Source organism: Sarcophilus harrisii, chromosome 3, assembly GCF_902635505.1.
Source record: "Sarcophilus harrisii chromosome 3, mSarHar1.11, whole genome shotgun sequence".
NCBI classification, from domain to species: Eukaryota; Metazoa; Chordata; class Mammalia; order Dasyuromorphia; family Dasyuridae; genus Sarcophilus; species Sarcophilus harrisii.
The window spans coordinates 498,173,850-498,193,579 of record NC_045428.1 but is presented as its reverse complement, the minus strand read 5'-3'; the positions used below and the strand labels follow the sequence as shown (position 1 = coordinate 498,193,579).

The 19,730-nt window shown below is 36.2% G+C and overlaps 1 protein-coding gene across 4 annotated transcripts in view; it reads left to right on the top strand.

Moving 5' to 3' along the window:
- The window catches only part of UVRAG (UV radiation resistance associated), a 397,709-nt gene extending 381,441 nt beyond the window's left edge, over positions 1-16,268 (top strand). For all 4 annotated transcript variants that reach the window (XM_031961363.1, XM_031961361.1, XM_031961364.1 and 1 more), the window contains one exon: positions 12,613-16,268. In XM_031961363.1, coding sequence (XP_031817223.1) covers positions 12,613-13,318 — 706 coding nt within the window. In that variant the 3' untranslated portion in view covers positions 13,319-16,268. The remainder of the gene's footprint in view (positions 1-12,612) is intronic.
- Positions 16,269-19,730: the final 3,462 nt, after the last annotated feature.

Here is a 19,730-nt window from a genome sequence, read left to right as displayed (position 1 = left end):
TTTAGTTCATGGGTCACATAAAAAACAGGAATTGTGCTGAATTTTAGCCTTCAAGCCATAGTTTGCTGACCCTTTTACTCTGTTCTACATAAGAAGTTTTTTAATCTCTTTTATGTCTTGGACCCTTTGTCAATTTTTTAAAACCTACAGACTCCTCATAATCCAGTTTTTAAATGTATAAATTAAAATATATCAGATTATAAAAGAAATCAATTATATTTAAATACAGTTTTCTGTAGAGAGGCACAGACTGTGGGAGAACTCTGGGTGAGGTATAAGACCCTTCAGCCCAGAGGGAACCTGCTGCTGATGTCTGGCTCAGCTCTCATCTCCAGTTGGGGTATCTCAGCCTTCCTGAGAAGTCAGCAGTGGAGGGTGAGAGTGAGAGGTGGGGGTGGGAGTGTGACAACCTATGTTCTACTTGAAACAGAGATACTTGCAGTAAAAGTGGTATTTACAGATTAATAGCAGGGTGCTTATAATTGGCACATATGCAGTGTGCTGTGGTAATGTAATGGCACTGTAGTTAGCGCATGCTCAGTGTGTTGTAGTGATGTAATTGTACTAAGGTATTTAGGGGATGAGAGAACTTGAAATAAACCGACTCCATCTTTGTCCATCCATGTGGGTTCCTGCCTCATCACAACTCCTGTAAGACCCAGGACTCAGGCTGGTCCTAAGATACTTCAGAGAGCTAGTCCGGACGGTATATTTTGGCACCCCAGCATGGGGGCTCTAGAAAGCACACTACAGTTATCAAAATATTTAAAAACACATCTATGGACTCCAGGTTAGGAATAACTACTCTACTTGCAATTGCTCCTCTTAGAAGTGAAAAAAACTAAGGGACTTAGAAAAATGAAGTGACTTGTGTAAAATCAGTGAATCAGCAAAGGAACTTGACTTCAAACCTATCTCCTGATCCAGTCTAAGGTTCTTTCTGAGATACCACACTACCAAGAAATTTATATTGGATAACTATCAGTGAGAGTGAGAATGTTCAGGTGACCCTGTGGTGGATAAGGGCAGATAGAATACATGGAGCAGAAAAATAGATACTTCCTAATTATATACTATACTGAAATCTTTCTTTTTAATAAGGGTCAGAAAATTTCTTGTATCCTTTTCACAAAAAAAGAGCTTTTTTTCTGACTTAAGAATCACTAACACCAACCTTCCCCTTGTAATTATTTCTGTCATCCATAGTCCAACTTGATAATCACTTCTCCCTAAAGCCTTTACTGACCACTAGCAACCTATTCACAATCTGTTTTCTTCCTCTTAACTTTGAAACAGTCTATACAACTCATTTCCCAATCCTATATTTATTTTGTGTCCCAACCTAACCGTTGGGGAAATCAAAGGAGGTTTTCGCAAAATTAATCAGTCAACAAGTATTTATTAAGTGTCTATTATAGGCCAGGCACTGTGGTAGGTCCTGAGAATACAAAGACAATAATGACACATTCATTTCTCCCTTTCCCTGTCATCTCCCAAGAAACCTCTATTCTATCAGTTATTACAGGCCACCTAGATAGAAGAAATTAATTGATGAGCAGTTCAGGAAACAGATTACAATCCTAGTACAGAGGCTTAATATAGTTAGGGCAGTAACATAAGTTCATAGCTCTACCTTAGTGCTATGACAGGAGATAGAAGTGAAAACAGTGTTTATTGAATGTTTAGCCATCTAACATTAAAAGTAGTTTTCCTGTTCAGTCATAGCTGGGAATTGATTAACCATCTAGCAAATATATGTAGCATCTTGGATACTTTGAAAGAAAAGATGTGGTATTTTTTTAATAGTGTTTTATTTTTTGTAATTACATGTAAAGATAGTTTCCAACATTCATTTTTATAAGATTTTGAGTTCTAAATTTTTCTCCTTTCTTCTCTTCTCTTCCCCCTCCCCAGTATGACAAGCAGTCTGCTATAGCTTATACATGTGCAATCATAGAAACATATTTCCACATTAGTCATGTTGTTAAAGAAGGAACAAGAAAAAGGGAAAAGCCAGATATGCAAAAAGTGAGAAAAAAGAATTCTTCAATCTGCATTCAGATGCCACAGTTCTTTCTCTGCCTATGAATAACATTTTCCATGAGTCTTGTGGAATTGTCTTGAATCATTATATTGGTAAGAAGAACTTAAGTTTCTCAAGGGTAATCATCTGCACAATGTTGCTGCTATTGTATACAGTGTTTTCCTGGTTCTACTCATTTCACTCGGCATCAATTCATCTAAGTCTTTCTAGGTTTTTTCCAAAATGCACCTACTCATCATTTTTTTGTAGCAGTATAGTATATATCATAACTTGTTCAGCTGTTCCCCAATTGATGGGCATCCCCACAATTTCCAATTTTTGTCACCACAAAATGATGTGCTATGAATATTTTTGTACAAGTAGGTCCTTTTCCTTCTTTTATTATCTCTTTGGGATACAGACTTAATATTGGTATTGCTGTTTCAAAACATTTTGGTTGCCCTTTGGGTGTACTTCTAAATTGCTCTCCAGAATGGTTAGATAAGTTCACAATTCCACCAACAATGCATTTGTGTTCCAGTTTTCCTACATCTTCTCCAACATTTATCATTTTCCTTTTCTTTCAATGTTAGCCAATCTGATAGCTATGAGGTGATACCTCAGTTGTTTTGATTTACATTTCTCTCATCAATAGTAATTTAGACAATTTTTTCATCTGACTTTTAGCTTTAATTTTTTTTATCTGAAAACTATCTGTTCGTATCCTTTGATAATTTTTCAATTGGGCAATGATTTGTATTCTTATGACTCACTTCTCTATATTTTTGAGACACTTCGTGTAAAAATTGTTCTCAAATTTCTGCTTCTTTTAATCTTAATTGTATTCATTGGTTTTGTTTGTGTAAAACTTAATGTAATCAAAATTATCCATTTTGTTTTTCATAATGTTCTCTATCTATTGTCTGGTCATCAATTCTTCCCTTTTCCACAGATCTGACAAGTAAACTATTCCTTATTCTCCTGTGCTTACACTAACACCCTTTATGTCTAAATCATGTACCCATTTTGACCCTATCTTGATATACAATATGAGATATTGATCTATGCCAATTTCCTGCCATACAAGTTTATAGTTTTCCCAGCAGTTTTTGTCACATAGTGACTTGTTATCCCAGAAGCTAGAAAAAGAATTTATCAGACAGGAAATTTTATAGTCATTTACTACTTTGTTCTTTGTATCTACTCTATTTCACTAATCCACCACTCTATTTTCTTAGAAAATGCCAAATAATTTTGATGATTGAGATTTTATTAGCATAGTTTTAAGTCTCATACAGCTAGGCCACCTTTCTTTGTGGTTTTTTTCATTAATTCCCTTGATATTCTTGAGCTTTTGTTTTTCTGAGATTAATTTTATTTTTTTTTAGCTCTATAAAATAATTTTTAGTAGTTTGATTGGCATGTGACACTGAATAAGTAAATTAATTTAGGTAGAATTGTCATTTATATTATCTTGGCCTATTCATAAGTAATTGATATTTTTCCCCATTGTTTAGACCTAAGTTTATTTGGGTGAAGTGTTTTGTAATTGTGTTTATTTTTTAAGTGGAATTTCTCTATCTCTTGTTGCTGAACTTTGTTGGTAATATATAGAAATGTTGATTTATGTGCATTTATTTTATATCCTGAGACTTAGTTACAATTGTTATTTTAACAAGTTTTTAAATTGATTCCCTAAGTATACTATTATGTCATCTGAAAATAGTGATAGTTTTATCTCCTCATTACCTATTCTAATTCCTTTAATTTCTTTTTTCTTTTCTTGTTGCTAAAGCTAAAATTTCTAGTACAATATTAAATTGTAGTGGTGACAAGGGGCATTCTTGTTTCACACTGATCTTACATGGGAAGGCTTCTAGCTTATTCCCTTTACATATAATGCTTAGTAATGATTTTAGATAGAAATTATTTATCATCTTAAGAAAAGCTCAATTTATTCCTATCCCTCTCCTAGTGTTTTTAATAGGAATGGGTGCTATAGTTTGTCAAAAGGTTTTTTTTTTTCTTTCCTGCATCTATTGAGATAATAGTATTTCTGTTGGTTTTGTTATTGATATAGTCAATTTTGCTAATAGTTTTTCTAATATTGAACCATCCTTGCATTTGTGATATAATTCTCACTTTATCATAGTGTATTATCCTCATGAGAAATTGATATCTTTTTGCTAATATTTTATTTTAAATTTTTGCATCAGAATTCATTAGGGAAATTCATCTGTAATTTTCTTTCTCTATTTTGGGTCTTCCTAGTTTAGATATAAGTACCATATTTGTTTCATAAAAGAATTTGATAGAACTCCTTCTTTGCCTATTTTCCCAGATAGTTTATATAGTATTAGAATTAATTGCCCTTTAAAGGTTTGGTAGAATGCATCTGGTGCTATAGATTTTTTCTTAGGGAATTCATCCATGGCTTGTTAAATTTCTTTTTCCAAATTGGGAGTGAAATATTTTATTTCCTATTCTATTAATCTGGACAATTTATAGTTTTGCAAATATTCATCCTTAAGATTGTCAGGTTCATTGGCATACTATTGAGCTTGATGGTGAATTCACCCTTTTTGTTTTTGAAACTGGTAATTTAGTTTTCTTTTTTTTTTTAATTTAAATTAAGCAAAAGTTGAACATGTTTTTCCCCAACAATATAATCTTTTAATTTTATTTATTAATTCAATAGTTTACTTTTAATTTTATCTCTTTTGAGTTTCAGAATTTCTAATTAGCTGTTTAATTGCAGATTTTTCATTTTTCTAGCTTTTTTAGTTGCCTGCTCTTCATTAACCTATTCTTTCTTTATTTTATTTATGTAAGATTGAGGTATGAAATTTACTCTAAATACTGCTTTGATTGTAATTCATAAATTTTGGTATGTTGTCTCATTATTGTCATTTTGTTTGATGAAGTGCATTTTTTTTAATCTGCCTCTTTTTTTTTTTTTTTTTTTGCTTGCTGAGGCAATTGGGGTTAAGTAACTTGCCCAGGATCACACAGCCAGGAAGTATTAAATGTCTGAGGGCAGATTTGAACTCAGGTCCTCCTAATTTCAGGGCTGGTGCTCTATCCACTGCGTCACCTAGCTGCCCTAATGAAATTCATTCTTTAAGATTAGATTATATCATTTCCAATTAATATTTAATCTGTCTTTCCATGTTCTTTATTACATAAAATTTTTATTACGTAATGATCTGAAAAGTTTGCATTTAACATTTTTCCCTTTGTGCCTTTCATTTTGACATTTTTTTTTTAATCTTAATACATGCTCAGGATTATATGTACTACTGAGATAAAGGTATATTTCTTTCTGTCTTCATTCAGTTTTCTCCAGAGGTTTATCATCTCTAATTTTTCCAAAATTCTATTCATCTCCTTAACGTTTTTCTTGTTTATTTTTTTATTAGATTTATCTAGTTTTGACAGGCAGAGGTTGAGGTAATATATGGTTTTACTGTCCATTTCTTCCTGTAACACATTTTATCTTCTCCTCTAAGAATTTGGATGCTATGCCACTTAGTGCATATATTAGGACTGATATTACTTAATTGTCTAAGGTACCTTTTAGCAAGATGTAGATCTCTTAATTAGATCTACTTTTGCTTTTGGTTTATCTGAGATCAGGATTGTTGCCTTTGTTTTTTGTTTTTAACTTCAGCTAAAGCATAATGTATTTCTTCTCCGGCCTTTTGCCTTTACTCTGTGTGTGCCTCTGGGCCTCAAATGTTTTTCTTGTAAACAACATATTTTAGATTCTGGTTTCTAATTCATTATTATCCTTTTCCATTTTATGGGAGAGTTCAACCCATTCATGTTCACAGTTATGATTACCAGCTGTTTATGTCTCTTCATCCTATTTTTTCCCTATTTATATTTTTCTCTCCCTTTTCTTTCACCTTATCCCTCCTGCCCTGCTTTTGACCACTACCTCCCTCAATCTGCTTTCCCTTTTCTCAATCCTCTCCTTTTCTTTTCACACTTCATCCTCCTAGTCCCTTTAGGATAAGGTAGATCTCTTTCCCCAAAAGTGAGTGTATATGTTATTTCCTCTTTGAATCAAATCCAATGAGATTAATGTTCAAACACTGCTCAACCTTTCTCTTCCTTCCCTCTACTGTAATGTCTTTCATGCCTCTTAATGTGATATAATTTACCCAATTCTGTCACTCCCTGTTGTGTTATTTGAGAACAATCCTTTTGTTCACTCCTTAATTTTTTCTTATCACATCAAAGTCAACTTTTACCCACACCTTTTGTCCAACTATATTCCTTCTAACTGTTCTATATGGTTCTTATGAGTATAATGTCATCTTTCCATGGGTATGTAAATAGTTTAACCTTATTAAAAACCATAGGTTTTTTGTTTTTGTTTTTGTTTTTGTTTTTTTCTTTCCTTTTTACCTTTTTTATGCTTCTCCTGAATTTTGTATTTGAAGATCAGATTTTCTGTTCAGCTCTAGTCCTTTCATCAGGAACTTTTAAAAGTCTCCTTTTTCAATGAATGTCCATCTTTTCCTCTGAAAGATTATGCTCAGTTTTTCTGGATAGTTGGTTCCTGGTTAAAATTCAAGTTTCTTTGCCTTCCAGAATATCATATTCCAGGCCCTCTGATCCTTTAATGTAGAAACTGCTTAGTTCTAGGTAATCATGACTGTGATTCTTCTTTCTGACTGCTTGCAGTATTTTCTCTTTGATCTGATAGTTCTGGAATTTAGCTATGGTATTTCAAAGGAGTTTTCATTCTAGAATCTCTTTTAGGAGGTGATAAGGAAGTGACTATTTTACTCTCTAGTTCTAGAGTACCAGTACAGTTTTCCTTGATAACTTCTTGAAAGATGTTATTCAGGCTCACTCTGGTTTTTTTGTTTGTTTGTTTGTTTTTTAATTAATCATGGCTTTCATATAGTCCAGTAATTCTTTTTTTTTTTTTTTTTTTTTTTTGCTTCCCTTTTTTTTTTAATTTTTTATTACAGCTTTTTATTTACAAGATATATGCATGGGTAATTTTTCAGCATTGACAATTGCAAAACCTTTTGTTCCAACTTTTCCCCTCCTTCTCCCCACCCCTTCCCCCAGATGACAAGTTGACCAATATATGTTAAAATATAAGTTAAATACAATATACGTATACATGTCCAAACAGTTATTTTGCTATATAGTCCAGTAATTCTTAAGTTACCTCTCATGGATCTATTTTCTGGGTCATTTTTTTCCCCAGTGAGCTATTTTACGTTTTCTTCTAGTTTTTCATTCTGTTAATTTTGTTTGACGTTTTCTTGATGTCTCATAAAATCATTAGCTTCCACTTGTCCAATTCTAATTTTTAAGGAGTTTTCTTCAGTCAATTTTTTTTTTTTTTTTACAAACTGTTGACTTATTTTTTCCATCATTCTTTTGCATAACATTTCTTTTTCCAATTTTTCTTCTACCTCTCCTACTTAATTTTAAAAATATTTTTTGAGAGGGGGGCAGCTAGGTGGTGCAGTGGATAGAGCACCAGCCCTGAAGTTAAGAGGACTGATTTCAAATCTGGCCTCATACACTTAACACTTCCTGGCTGTGTGACCCTGGGAAAGTCACTTAACCCCAATTCCCTCAGTAAAAAAGAAAAAGAAAAAAAAAGATTTAAAAAAATATATTTTTTGAGCTCTTCCAAGAGGACTGCTTGATACCAATTTATATTCTTCTTTGGGGGTTCTTATGTAAATATTTTGACATTATTGTTCTTTCCTGAGTTTATGTTTTGATCTTTTCTGTTGCCACGGCAGCTTTGGAATGGGCTCTTTTTTGTTATTTTGTGCATTTTTAAAAATTGAACTCTGCTCCTGGATATTATCCCAAATTTCTTGCACTGATGGGCAGGAGGGTTTGGTCACTGGCTTTCTGTGCCAGAGCTTCTGCATTTTGCCCACTGTGCTAGGGTGGCTTGTCATTGTTATGCCTGTTATGCTCTAGGCTGTCAGAGCTGGCAGTTTGCCCTCCGTGCTGGGACTGAGGCCTCACAACTGATCTGCTGAAGCTGAACTGTACTCTGCTTTTACCTAAATGAGTCAAATCTTTCCTGAAGGCTTTTTAAGTTACTTTGGGCTAGAAAATTGTTTCAGTCTGTCTTTTTGTGGATTCTGTCACTTCAGAATTGTTTTACATTGTTTCCAAAGGAAACTGGGGAGAGCTCAGGCAACTTTCTGCTTTCTTGCTGCCATTTTGGCAGATATAGTATTTCTACCATAGATTAATTTAACATTAAATGTAGAATAAAGTTAGCATACCCCTTGCAGTAGTTTTGACTACTTCCTGTCATTTGATCTCATAGCAAGAATTCTGCAAGATGAGAAGGAAAAAGGAGAATCACTCCTGTTTTACACAACCAGTGTATACTATTTGTGAAGAGGTGCTGTATGAAATAGAACTAGGGAGAGAGCCTGTATCCAGATCACAAGAAGCCCTTCTTCCAGCATCAATCATTTCCTTTTTTATCCTATAATCAGCAGGGACCCTTTTGAGTAATATACTGATGTGGCCTGGAGCTCAGGCAGATGATTTCTGATAGATTCCAACCATACATGCCTTCTGCATTAGACCAGACCTGTCATTTCTGTTGTAGAAAGCAATGACCGGAGGAGTTTTCCAGTTCAGATGAGCACAATGACTCTGACCTGATAGGCTAAGACATTAGCAGTGAGAAGGAAAGGAACTCCTCAGGTTCACACAGCCAGGATATATCAAATCAGCAAGCACTTATTTGGCACAAATGTTTGTCAGACATTGTGCTGAGCAGTAAGGATAAAACAAAAGGCAAAAATTGTCCGTGCCCTCAAGGAGCTCATAGTCCAAAGTGGGAGACAACATGCAGACAATCATGTATAGATAGACAAGATAAATTAAAGATAATCTTAGCAGAAATATACCTTGCATTCAAGAGGGTTTGTATAGGCTTCTTTGCAGAAGGTAGGATTTTCTTTTACTTTTTATTATTTTTTAAAATAATAATAGTTTTTTTTTTCAAAATATATGTAAAGATAGATTGACATCCATTCTTCCATATCCTTGTGTTTTAAATTTTTCTCCCTCCCTTCACTCCTCTCCCCTCTTCTGCACAGCAAGTAATTAATATAGATTAAACATGTTCATTTCTTTTAAACATATTTCCACATATATCATGTGAGAAAAATTAGATCAAAAGGGGAAAAATGAGAAAGAAAAATAAACAACCAAATAACAATAACAGCAAAAGGAGAAATACTATGTTGTGGTCCATATTCAGTCCCCTAATTCTCTCTCTGGACGTGGATAGCTCTCTCCCAACACAAGTCTATTGGAATTGCCTTGAATTACCTCATTATTGAAAAGAGCCAAGTTCATCAAAGTTGATCATTGATACGATTTATGATGTGAAGTTTGTTACCAAATGATGGCAGGCACCAACAGTTGGGATTTGGTCATGTGAAGAATTCACAATCGTCATTCTCTTTGGCAAAGAGTAGATTTATTTAGGGGAATAGCTTACAGACGAAATGAAGGGATACAATACCAGGAATGGTAGGTATGAAATAGAGTGAAAAAGCATATGAAAGACAAATTCCTCAGTGGAACTCACAATTACCCAGTAGAAAGGGAGCAGCCTTTAAAGTTGGGGTTTGCCCTTCGCTGGCAGGCTAAATCCTAGAAGAGATTTAGTACCCAAAAAGAGTTAGTTAGCTTAAAGGAGAAGTGGGGTTGAGAAGCATAGTGGAGTTAGGGGAGATTTCACAAGACAGATTGGCAGGGCAGGCTGACCCAAAGTAAAGTAGAACCTTGGGCTGGCCCATAAGTAGGTTTTATAGGGAAATTTTAACTTCAGGGGCATGACTGAGATTTCTACAGAGAGTAAATCTCAGGAGTTTGACATAACTTGGATTTCAAATTGGACCACCTCTCCAAAGGGTGGGACCATAGAGTTAAACTGATTTCTATCAGAGCCTTCTGCCTGCTTGCCTCAGGGATCTATTTTTATCAGTTCCTCTGCTAACCACACCCAACTTTGAAGATATCCACATAATCTTCTTGTTGCTGTAAACAGTTTTCTCTTGATTCTGCTCACTTCATTTAGCATCAGTTCATGTAGGTCTCTCCAGGACTCTCTGTATTCATCCTGCTGGTCATTTCTTACAGAACAATAATATTCCATAACATTCATATACCACAACTTATTCAGCCATTCTCCAATTGATGGGCATCCACTCAGTTTCCAGTTTCTGGCCACTACAAAAAGGGTTGCCACAAATATTTTTGCACATGTGGGTCCTTTTCCCTTTTTTATAATCTCTTTGGGATATAGGCCCACTGCTGGATCAAAGAGTATGCACAGTTTGATAGCTCTTTGGGCATAGTTCCAAATTGCTCTCCAGAATAGTTGGATTTGTTCACAACTCCACAAACAATGTATCAGTGTCCCAGTTTTCCTGAATCCCCTCCAACATTCATCATTATCTTTTCCTGTCATCTTAGCCAATCCTAGAGGTGTAAAGTGATACCTTAGAGTTGTTTTAATTTGCATTTCTCCAGTCAATAGTGATTTAGAGTATTTTTTCATATGACTGGAAATGGCTTTAATTTTTTCATCTGAAAATTGTCTATTCATATCCTTTGACCATTTATCAATTGGGAATGGCTTGTATTATTATAAATTTGTTTCAGTTCTCTATATATTTTAGAAATGAAGCCTTTATCAGAAACATTGGATGTAAAAAATTTTCCCCAGTTTTCTGTTTCCCTTCTAATCTTGGCTGCATTGATTGTATTTGTACAGAACCTTTTACATTTAATATATCAAAATCATCCACTTTGCATTCATAATGTTCTTTAGTTCTTCTGTGGCTATAAATTCCTTCTTTCTCCACAGATCCAAGAAGTCGACTAATCTTCTCCTAATTTACTTATAAGTATCACTCTTTATGTCTAAATCATGATGCAAAGGGAAAGAATACTAGACAAGGGAGATACCTGGAGAAAATGCTAAGAGTTGGCCAGGCATGGTAGCACGTAATCTCTGCTGTTGGGGACCTGAGGCTGCCAGATCTCAAACTGCAGGACCTGAGCTGCAGTATTTGCTAGTATTAGTGTTAATATAGTAAGGTTGGAAATAGAGCAGGGTCAATGTGTGAAACGAGGTCCAAGAGTGGTCCTGATACGTCCAACCTGGGAAAGGTAGGGATACCCAGACTAAGAGAGAAAAGTGTGTGTGTGTGTGTGTGTGTGTGTGTGTGTGTGTGTGTGTGTGTGTGTAAATGTATGGAGTTAAAAGTACCAGTTTTTAGGAATAGCAAGGAGTTCACTATTTTGGAGGGGGGGTAAGAAGTAAAAAGACTGGACAGATAGGGGTAGGCTGTACTGCCTTGTGCATAGTAGGTGCTTAATAACTTTCTTTTAGTCAAGAGGGAGACATTTGAGTTTTTAAAATACTTAGCACAATACTTAGAACTTAACACTATGGAGATGCCAAATATATATATACATATACAAACACACCTATATTTTTATATAGGTAATAGTAAGTCCATTTACAAGGCAATTATGGTGTTCCAGGTTAGAATTTCAGATTTACTGTCTGGCTTTTGGCAGTGTCCCTCACCTCCCCAAACCTCAGTTTCCTTCTTTGTAAAATAGTTGGACAGGATATTCTTCAAGCCCCGCCCCTTCCAGCTCTCAGTCCTGTAATCCTCTGAATCGGTCCCTGGCCTCTCCTTGCCTTCTCCCCTCCTTCAGCCCCAGCCCCCTACATGCACATACATTTCTGCTCACTACCTGAACGATGAGAGAGCCTAAGTCTACTGCAAGGGGGTCCAGGTTCATGGACCATGACCCCGTCCAGCCCCGTCTCCCCGCCTAGAGTTCCCAGCAGCCTGTGGTGTAACTTCTATTTCATTCTGGAGTAATTGATCACAGCTGTGGTAATTCAAGCATGCCTATTGTGAGCTTGCATGGCAAATGAAAGACTTGGCTTGTCAGGCCCAAATACATTGTCTGTGGGTGGTGTTAATATTCTGTTTTGGTTTGATTAACTGGCTTCAGTGGAAAATCATTTAGAGAGGGAAGAACACTGTCAGCAGGAGGCAGAAAGCAAACAGTCCCACAACCGGCAAAAAAAATAAAATAAAAATAAAAAAGTTTGGCACAGAGAGTAAAGTTTTGACAACCTATCACCTGGAAAACCGCCAAATTAAGGGCAGCAGGTTTGGTTTGATTTTCCTGTGAGTACCAAAAACTGTAATTTTTAGGTCTGCTTGTCTGCTATGACAATTACTCTGTTACAAATGTACTCACACCACTAATGTTGGTAGCTATGAAAGAGGAATTCACAATTCCCATTCTTTTGGGAGATAACTGGGGGATCATCATAGGCTTTTAGTTGGAAATTACCTGTGGGGTCCCCTCATGTGAAACTAACTCCTATTTTTCATAGAAGAACAAAGGTAATAATATCTGTACTACCTACCTATGTCACAGAATTAAAGGAAGGAAATCGCTTTGTTAAACTTGAGCTATAGAAATGTGACTTATTATTAAATGAGAGGTAATGTGTTGTTTTTGTCTTCCAGCGACAGACATCATACCTCCAGTGCCATTCCAGTTCCAAAGAGACAAAGTTCCATATTTGGGGGTACAGATGTTGGCTTCTCCGCTGGGGTGATATCACCAGACAAAGGTCACCGTAAACGGGCCAGTTCAGAGAATGAGAGACTCCAATATAAAACTCCTCCTCCTAGTTACAACTCGGCATTAGCCCAACCTGTGGCCACCGTTAAGACTGCTGGAGAGTCTGAGAAAAAAATGGCATCTTTGTCCTCTTCCTTAGATACCTCCTTAGACTTCTCTAAAGACAGTAAGAAAAAAGAAGCCGATTTTGATGATAATTTAAACAGGGGCCACATAAATGTGAACAGTAGCCAGGAACCACAGGAGCTACTCCTTGGGCATCCTGGTGCAGTCAATGGCACCCTCCTTCCCAGAGAGCACAGCAGTGTGGCCTGCAGCGAGCAGCCAGAGGAGCTCCCTGCCACCAGCAGAGGGACTGAACTCCATTGTACTGTGGAACAGGCTGAAGAGATCATTGGTACAGAGGCGATGGGCTTGAGCTCGGGGGAGCAGCTGGAAGCATTTAACTGCATCCCAGTAGACAGGGCCGTGGCTGTAGAGTGTGATGAGCAAGTTCTGGGGGAATTTGAGGAGTTCTCCCGACGTATCTATGCACTGAATGAAAACGTGTCTAGCTTCCACCGGCCACGCAAGAGCTCAGACAAGTGAGCATGGGTAAGGAGAAGTCATTGACTGGACCAGGACAGAGTGAATGATCACAAATGAAGATGAAGTTGCACTTATCCTTTGTATTAATTATGGAGCAAAATAAAACAAATTTAGTCTATTCCTCTGATGTTGGAAAATGGGCTTGGGGAAGTAAGCCAGGACATAGGGTCAGGTGTATAAATGGGCCAGATAGACTTATACTCTGTTTCCATATATTTGCTTTTCAAATCTTACAGTTGGTTCTAGGTCTTTAGTCATTCTTTAGCTTGAAAGAGCTTCTATCCAGTAAAAGCCACATTATAGGTATTCATCTGCTTCTGTTACATACAATATTGTTTTATCCTTGGATGGAAGATGATAATATATAAATCATAAAATGAATGAATACATCTTTTATTGTTTGTTACTGTTTATCACAAGTAACACTCTTACCATGGTTCAGAAATTGAATATCTAGGACCAGGTTTGCCCTGCTCCCAGAAAGGTCCTTGGCCCTTTGTCTGGTTGAGGATTAAGCTTGGTGATTTTCTCAAATGCAGGTACATCACCCCAACAAATTATCTCCCTGGGCTGCTGTCACCCCAGGCTTTTCAGGTGTCCAATTATAGTCTAAATAAGAAACTTTGAGTGTATTAGATTCCTCTGTGCTCTCTTAACAAATGGTTACACCTTTTCTCCATTTAATATCAGCATCTTTAGACATGGCCCTCAACGATTTCTTTCTTTCTTTTTTTTTTTAAATAACAGTTGGATTTTCTAGAATACTACTTGAGAGGATTCCAAGTACCCTACAGACTTCATGATGCAATCCCATTCTTGGGCCATAGCTCTAATACTTAGGTAGTTGAATGCTGAGAGACCAAAAGCTAGGCATGCTTTTAAGAAATTCACACACCAGGCCAACCCCCTAGATTTGAACTCCATGTTAACTTATTGAATTTATAGTCAGAAGAAAAAACAAAGCCCCTGCCAAGTGCTGTATACAATTAAATAGATGTGGCTTTCCCAGTCCTGTGAATCTGAACGTTGGGAATAGCTGGATCGTGTCAAGAGATGAGGAGAAATACTGTGGATATGAATATAAAGACATAGTTTTCTCCATTTAATTTAAGCACTCACCATTTTCAGAGCTCAGATTCCATCCCTGTTGCTGCCTGTGCCATATTCTCAGGAATATAGCACCAGTGTTATAAGCTCTTTAAAGAGAACATGGTCATCTTGCTATATATGCTACCCAAACAAATAACAATGGAGTTTTCTTCCCCAGAACCTGATTTTTCTTCCCAAGTCTAAATTTTCTCTTCAGACCTGTACTACCTACTATGTAATGGGATATCCCCCTAATACCAGGCCAAAGGAAGCTGTGAATATGTATGATATAATGTTATTCCTTAACTCTTATCAGAGTTCTTATGCCATATAGAAAAGCACATACAGTATGCACTGCTTAGTAACTGCATTTTCCCTACATACTATCTTAGGAATTAACAGGTCCTGAAATACTCTTCATATTTTGTCTGAGCTCCCTTTGGATTTATAGATACATTAGACTAGAGTATTTTACCACCAATCATTATTTTCCATGTATCTTATCTCTCACACACACATACACACAGCTGTCTTGCAGTATTAGGCAGAGCAGATGCACAGAAATTTAAAAAGACTCCTAGAAAAAAGCTTTAACTTCATTTGAAGAAATCTCATGTATTCCAAATGAACTGTTCTTTCTTCTCTGGGCTGAGGGCAGAAGCCCATTCGATGTCCCTTGCAAGGTTTTTTCAGAGAATGCTCCATCTTTGTTCTGTCTCAAGAGGAGATCGTAAGAGAGAGGCTAGACTCACCCAGCAGCCTCTAGAGAAGGGATCACAACAGTCCTTCACCTGAGAAGACAGCAACCAAAAACCAGGACCATCATCTCAGACGAGACAACAAAATGCATGTACTGCATCAACTTCCCAAACCTGGCAGTAAGTCTTTGAAGTCAGTGCCAAATCCAAAGATTAACTGCATCCTGTGTGATTCTGGGAGCCCACCAATTGGGCCCCTGGTACCACTAAGCCATTGGTTCCAATGATGAGAACAGATCACAGAGAACATGGATTCATGGGCATTAATCTCAGGTTCCATTCAACCAAAAGAAGCCCGAGTCACTGTCTTACCCACTTTGGCTATCCTCATTGTAGCTGTTTGCTCTTTAACCTGCTGATTTTGAAGTCCAGACCCTTCCACCAGAGCGCTGTAGGGAGCCATAGTGTTCAGGAGCACCAGGTCATGGTAGAACTGTCCTGGTGGTCATATTTGCTTGGTTCATGGCTTTTCCAGTAATGTATAACTAACAGAATATGGATTGAGTTTCTTTACAGTGTCAGTTATATTTTCCCTATAAGTAGAGTATTTCATTGTCTTGGTAAACAGATTTGAGTTAATTTTTCATCACTACAGACTATTTTTTCCAATGCTTTAAATGGCTAGGGCCCAAACACAAATGAGTTCTCAGTTTTTCTTTTCACATTTGTCTTATAAAAATTACCAAAAAATAGACTGCTTGGACAGAGGGGGAGGAGGAATTGAGGAAGAAATGTGGGAATTTGGGTGAAACTATCATGTCACTGTCCATTTTGAAACTGTAAAGAACCTTACTAAATTTCCATGAATATTAGGACAATTTGTGAATGCTTTCAAATCAGTACTGGGTTATACTCCACTCCTCCCCCAACCCTTGAAATTCTGGAAGCTTTTTTTTTTTTTTAAGAATATTAGTTTTGGAAGACTTTATCCAGCTATATTTTTATAGCAATCTTAACAATGTCTATTTATCCTGACCTAACCAGTTATTTAAATAATTTTAAAAATCACCACCAATAATAAATGGCATGTAGGAAACTTATTTGCTGGTAATTGGGAGAAATTTCAGCATCTGTATTTATAAAATAAATTTGATTAGTATTTATTTTGAGAGTGAAGTGTGTTATTTACCTCTCTTTTCCTCTTTGTGAGTCCTGTCTTCATTGTTTTAAATGTTTTATCAAAACTCATTTGTTGGAGAATGTGTTCTTATTTAAACTGTGGGGCAATAGCTGACTTGCAGCTTGTTTTAATTTTATGTTACTTTGCATTTTAAGTTTCAATCCTTTGAAAGACTCAGTCATTTTTTTTTCCTTCATCTGAGAATCATAGACTTGAGGAATTGAAAAGGAATCTCAGAGGTCATCAATATAATCTCGCACCCAATGCATCCCTTTCAAATTTTTGCTTTGTGACAAGGAGCTTATTACTTAACTAAAAAAAACACTCTATTTTTTAAATAAGTTTTTATTAGTGTCTTTTGTTTTTTACAAATAGTCTTACCATTCTGCATCTCAAAGAGCCATTTCATATAACATAGTATTTTTAAAAGCAAATAATTTTAATATTATAGAAGAAAAAGACAAGCATAACTGATCAACACACTGAAAAAGACCAAAAACATGTGCATTGTGCAAACACCTATGAACCTCCCCTCCATAAAGGTTGAAGGGATAGCCTTTTGTTTGTTTCTAGACTTGTTTGATATTTTATCATTTTGCTACAGTTACTTCTGATTTTTTAAAATTTTCTTTCCATTTACATTGTTATTGTGTGTGTTTTCTACATCAGTTCACGTGGATCTTTCTATGCTTCTCGGTATTCATTACATTCATTGTTTCTTACAGCACAGTAATATTCCATTACATTTCTGTACCACAATTTAAGCCTTTCCTTAATCACTAGGCATCAACTTTGTTTCCAGTTTTTAACTATTACTAAATATTGCTATGTGTATTTTGGTGTATATGGAAACTTTCTTTTCAGGGGCTTCTGTGGAATATAAGTCTAGTAATGGAATCTGTGGGTCAAATTATGGACATTTTAATCACCATTTGCATAATTCCAAATTGACTGTAGCAATTCACAGCTCTACCAATAATGCTGTTATTTTCAAAAAGGACTAAAATTACTTCACTATGTTGGAGTCAAAGTATAGTGTCCAAATATGAGTTCAGAAGGCTGTGCCACAGTTCAGGGACAAATGGCCTGTATGAACATATACACCAAGGCTACATTTAGTTTATCTTTCATTCCACAATTCTGCATCACTAATTATTGCCATTTTTTGTCATCTTTGCTGGTCTGCAGAGTGTGGTGAATCTTCAGTGTTATTTTGATTTGCATTTCTCTTTACTGTTAGTGTTTTGGAACTTTCAAGTATTATTTATTAATGCTTTGCAATGTCTCTTATGAGAAGTAATCCTTTGACTATTGGAAAAAACAATTCAATCTTTAAACATCTGTCAAGAAATTACTGCCTTATATACACAAAAATCTATCCACCCTACCATCAGTCCTATTGTTGCTTTTTTTTAAGTTATTTTTAAAAGTTGGGGTTTTTATATCGGGGAAGCTACAAACAAAAAATCGCATTTATATGTGGCACTTTAAAATCTACAAATCAGTTCACTCACAACCTTTTAAATTAGGCTCAGAAAGGTTGAATAACTAACTTGCCCAGTGTCACAGAGTTAGAAAGTAACTTGCCCAGTGCCACAGAGTTAGAAAGTATCAGAGCCATCAGCCCTACCCCAATCTTCTAGATTTGTGTCCACTACATTTTATGCCATGCTGCTTCACTGAATCCTCTTGAAAATGCTTTTCGTATTTGGGGACAGTGATTGTGTCCCCTTTGTTCTCTTCAGGTTAAATATCCCCTATTCCTTCAAAACTTAAATGTTGACTTCATGTCTCCATCTCAATGTGCCTCCTCGGAATATGCTTTGGATTGTCAATACCTCTCCAAACTGGACATAACGGTAGAAAGTAAGAACTATCAGCTCCCTCATTTTGAATGAGTCCCATGTTAAACTTTGCTTCCTGTAGTATAAGGTCAAATTAGTTACCCAGTGACTTCCCCATCCTATATTCATGCAGTTTATTATTTGAAACCAAATGAAGGAATTTATATTTTCTCCGTTATATTCTTTTTATATTGAACCCCTCAATAATATTTAGAAAGAGAACAGATGTCTCCCAGATATATGCAAATCCCCCAGAATATATGTCAATATAGCCCTCCTTTCTGGGTGTGCTCTCTAGACTTGTCCTCCCTTAATAGGGAGTAAAGACTTAGGTTTCTGGTCCTGTCATTCGGGAGCCACCACTATCCTGCTTCCCACTAATAAGGAGCCATAAAAAATTCGCTTTTTAGCAAATATATTTATTAAAATGGCACAACAAGAGCAATAGTCATAAACAGTTAACAGTAGTTATTCTCCCTCTTCTCTTCCCCAAAAAAGTCAGGTATACATTCTCCCATAAATACAAGATCCATAGAGAAGTAAACACATTTATAAAAGTACACATGCAGAGGGCACATTAGCACATTAGTCTCCTGTAACTCCTGGGCAGGAAGTTCTCTGATGGGCACTAATTAATGTTCCCCTTGGGGCTCCAAGTCCAGTGCCTTTGTACAGTCTGTGGCTGACACTTCTCTCTGACCCCTGAAGCAAATTATCACTCCTTGCTGGATGGCTTGCCTCTCTCTGATCCCAGCTGAACATACTTATCTCCTGCAGTGGGTCTATCCCTGCCATTAATTTATGATCTTGAGCAAGTCACTTCCCTCTCTAAGCCTGTTTCTCCATCTGTAAAGTATGGGGTGTGAATGGCAGGGTTCCTTTATATTATATACCCTTTTATATCAACTGAATGTAGACAATCTAGTCCAAGCCTGTAATTTTGCAAATGAGGAAACTTGGGTCCAGTAACTTGCCCAAGATTGCACAAACAATGATTGTCATCTCTATAGTGTTTAAAATTTGCAAAAAAACTTTACATATATTCTCATTTGATCCTCAGAAGTTCTATGAATATTGTTATATTATAAATATTGTTACTTAGAAACTACAAACTTGTGACTATAAGTTACAGTTAAGAAAAATGACTGGCCACACAATCAGTAAGTAGCAAAGACTTACTTTGAATCTCTGAATCCAAATCCAGGAATTTTTTCACTGCCAGTGAATGAGCTGTGCCTTATTACCCTATGAATAAGCCTATTCGTTTTATACCTTCCCCCCCCCCCCACTTCCACCCCAGTTTATTACAGCAGGTCACTAAGTACCATGCTGGGAAGTGTATGCTAAATTAACATAAAAAACTAGAAATTAATAAAATATAATTTCTTATTCTGAATGAACTCCATTCTTCCAAATACTTCATCTTAATGTCAGCTAATAAGCTTTTACTGTATTTAAGCCAAAAAGCATTTATTAAGCACCTACGGCATATCAGCTACTGTGCTACTAGGGGATATAAAGAAAGCCAAAAGACCCACACTTAACACCGTACACCAAGATAAGATCCAAATGGGTCCATGATTTAGGCATAAAGAACAAGA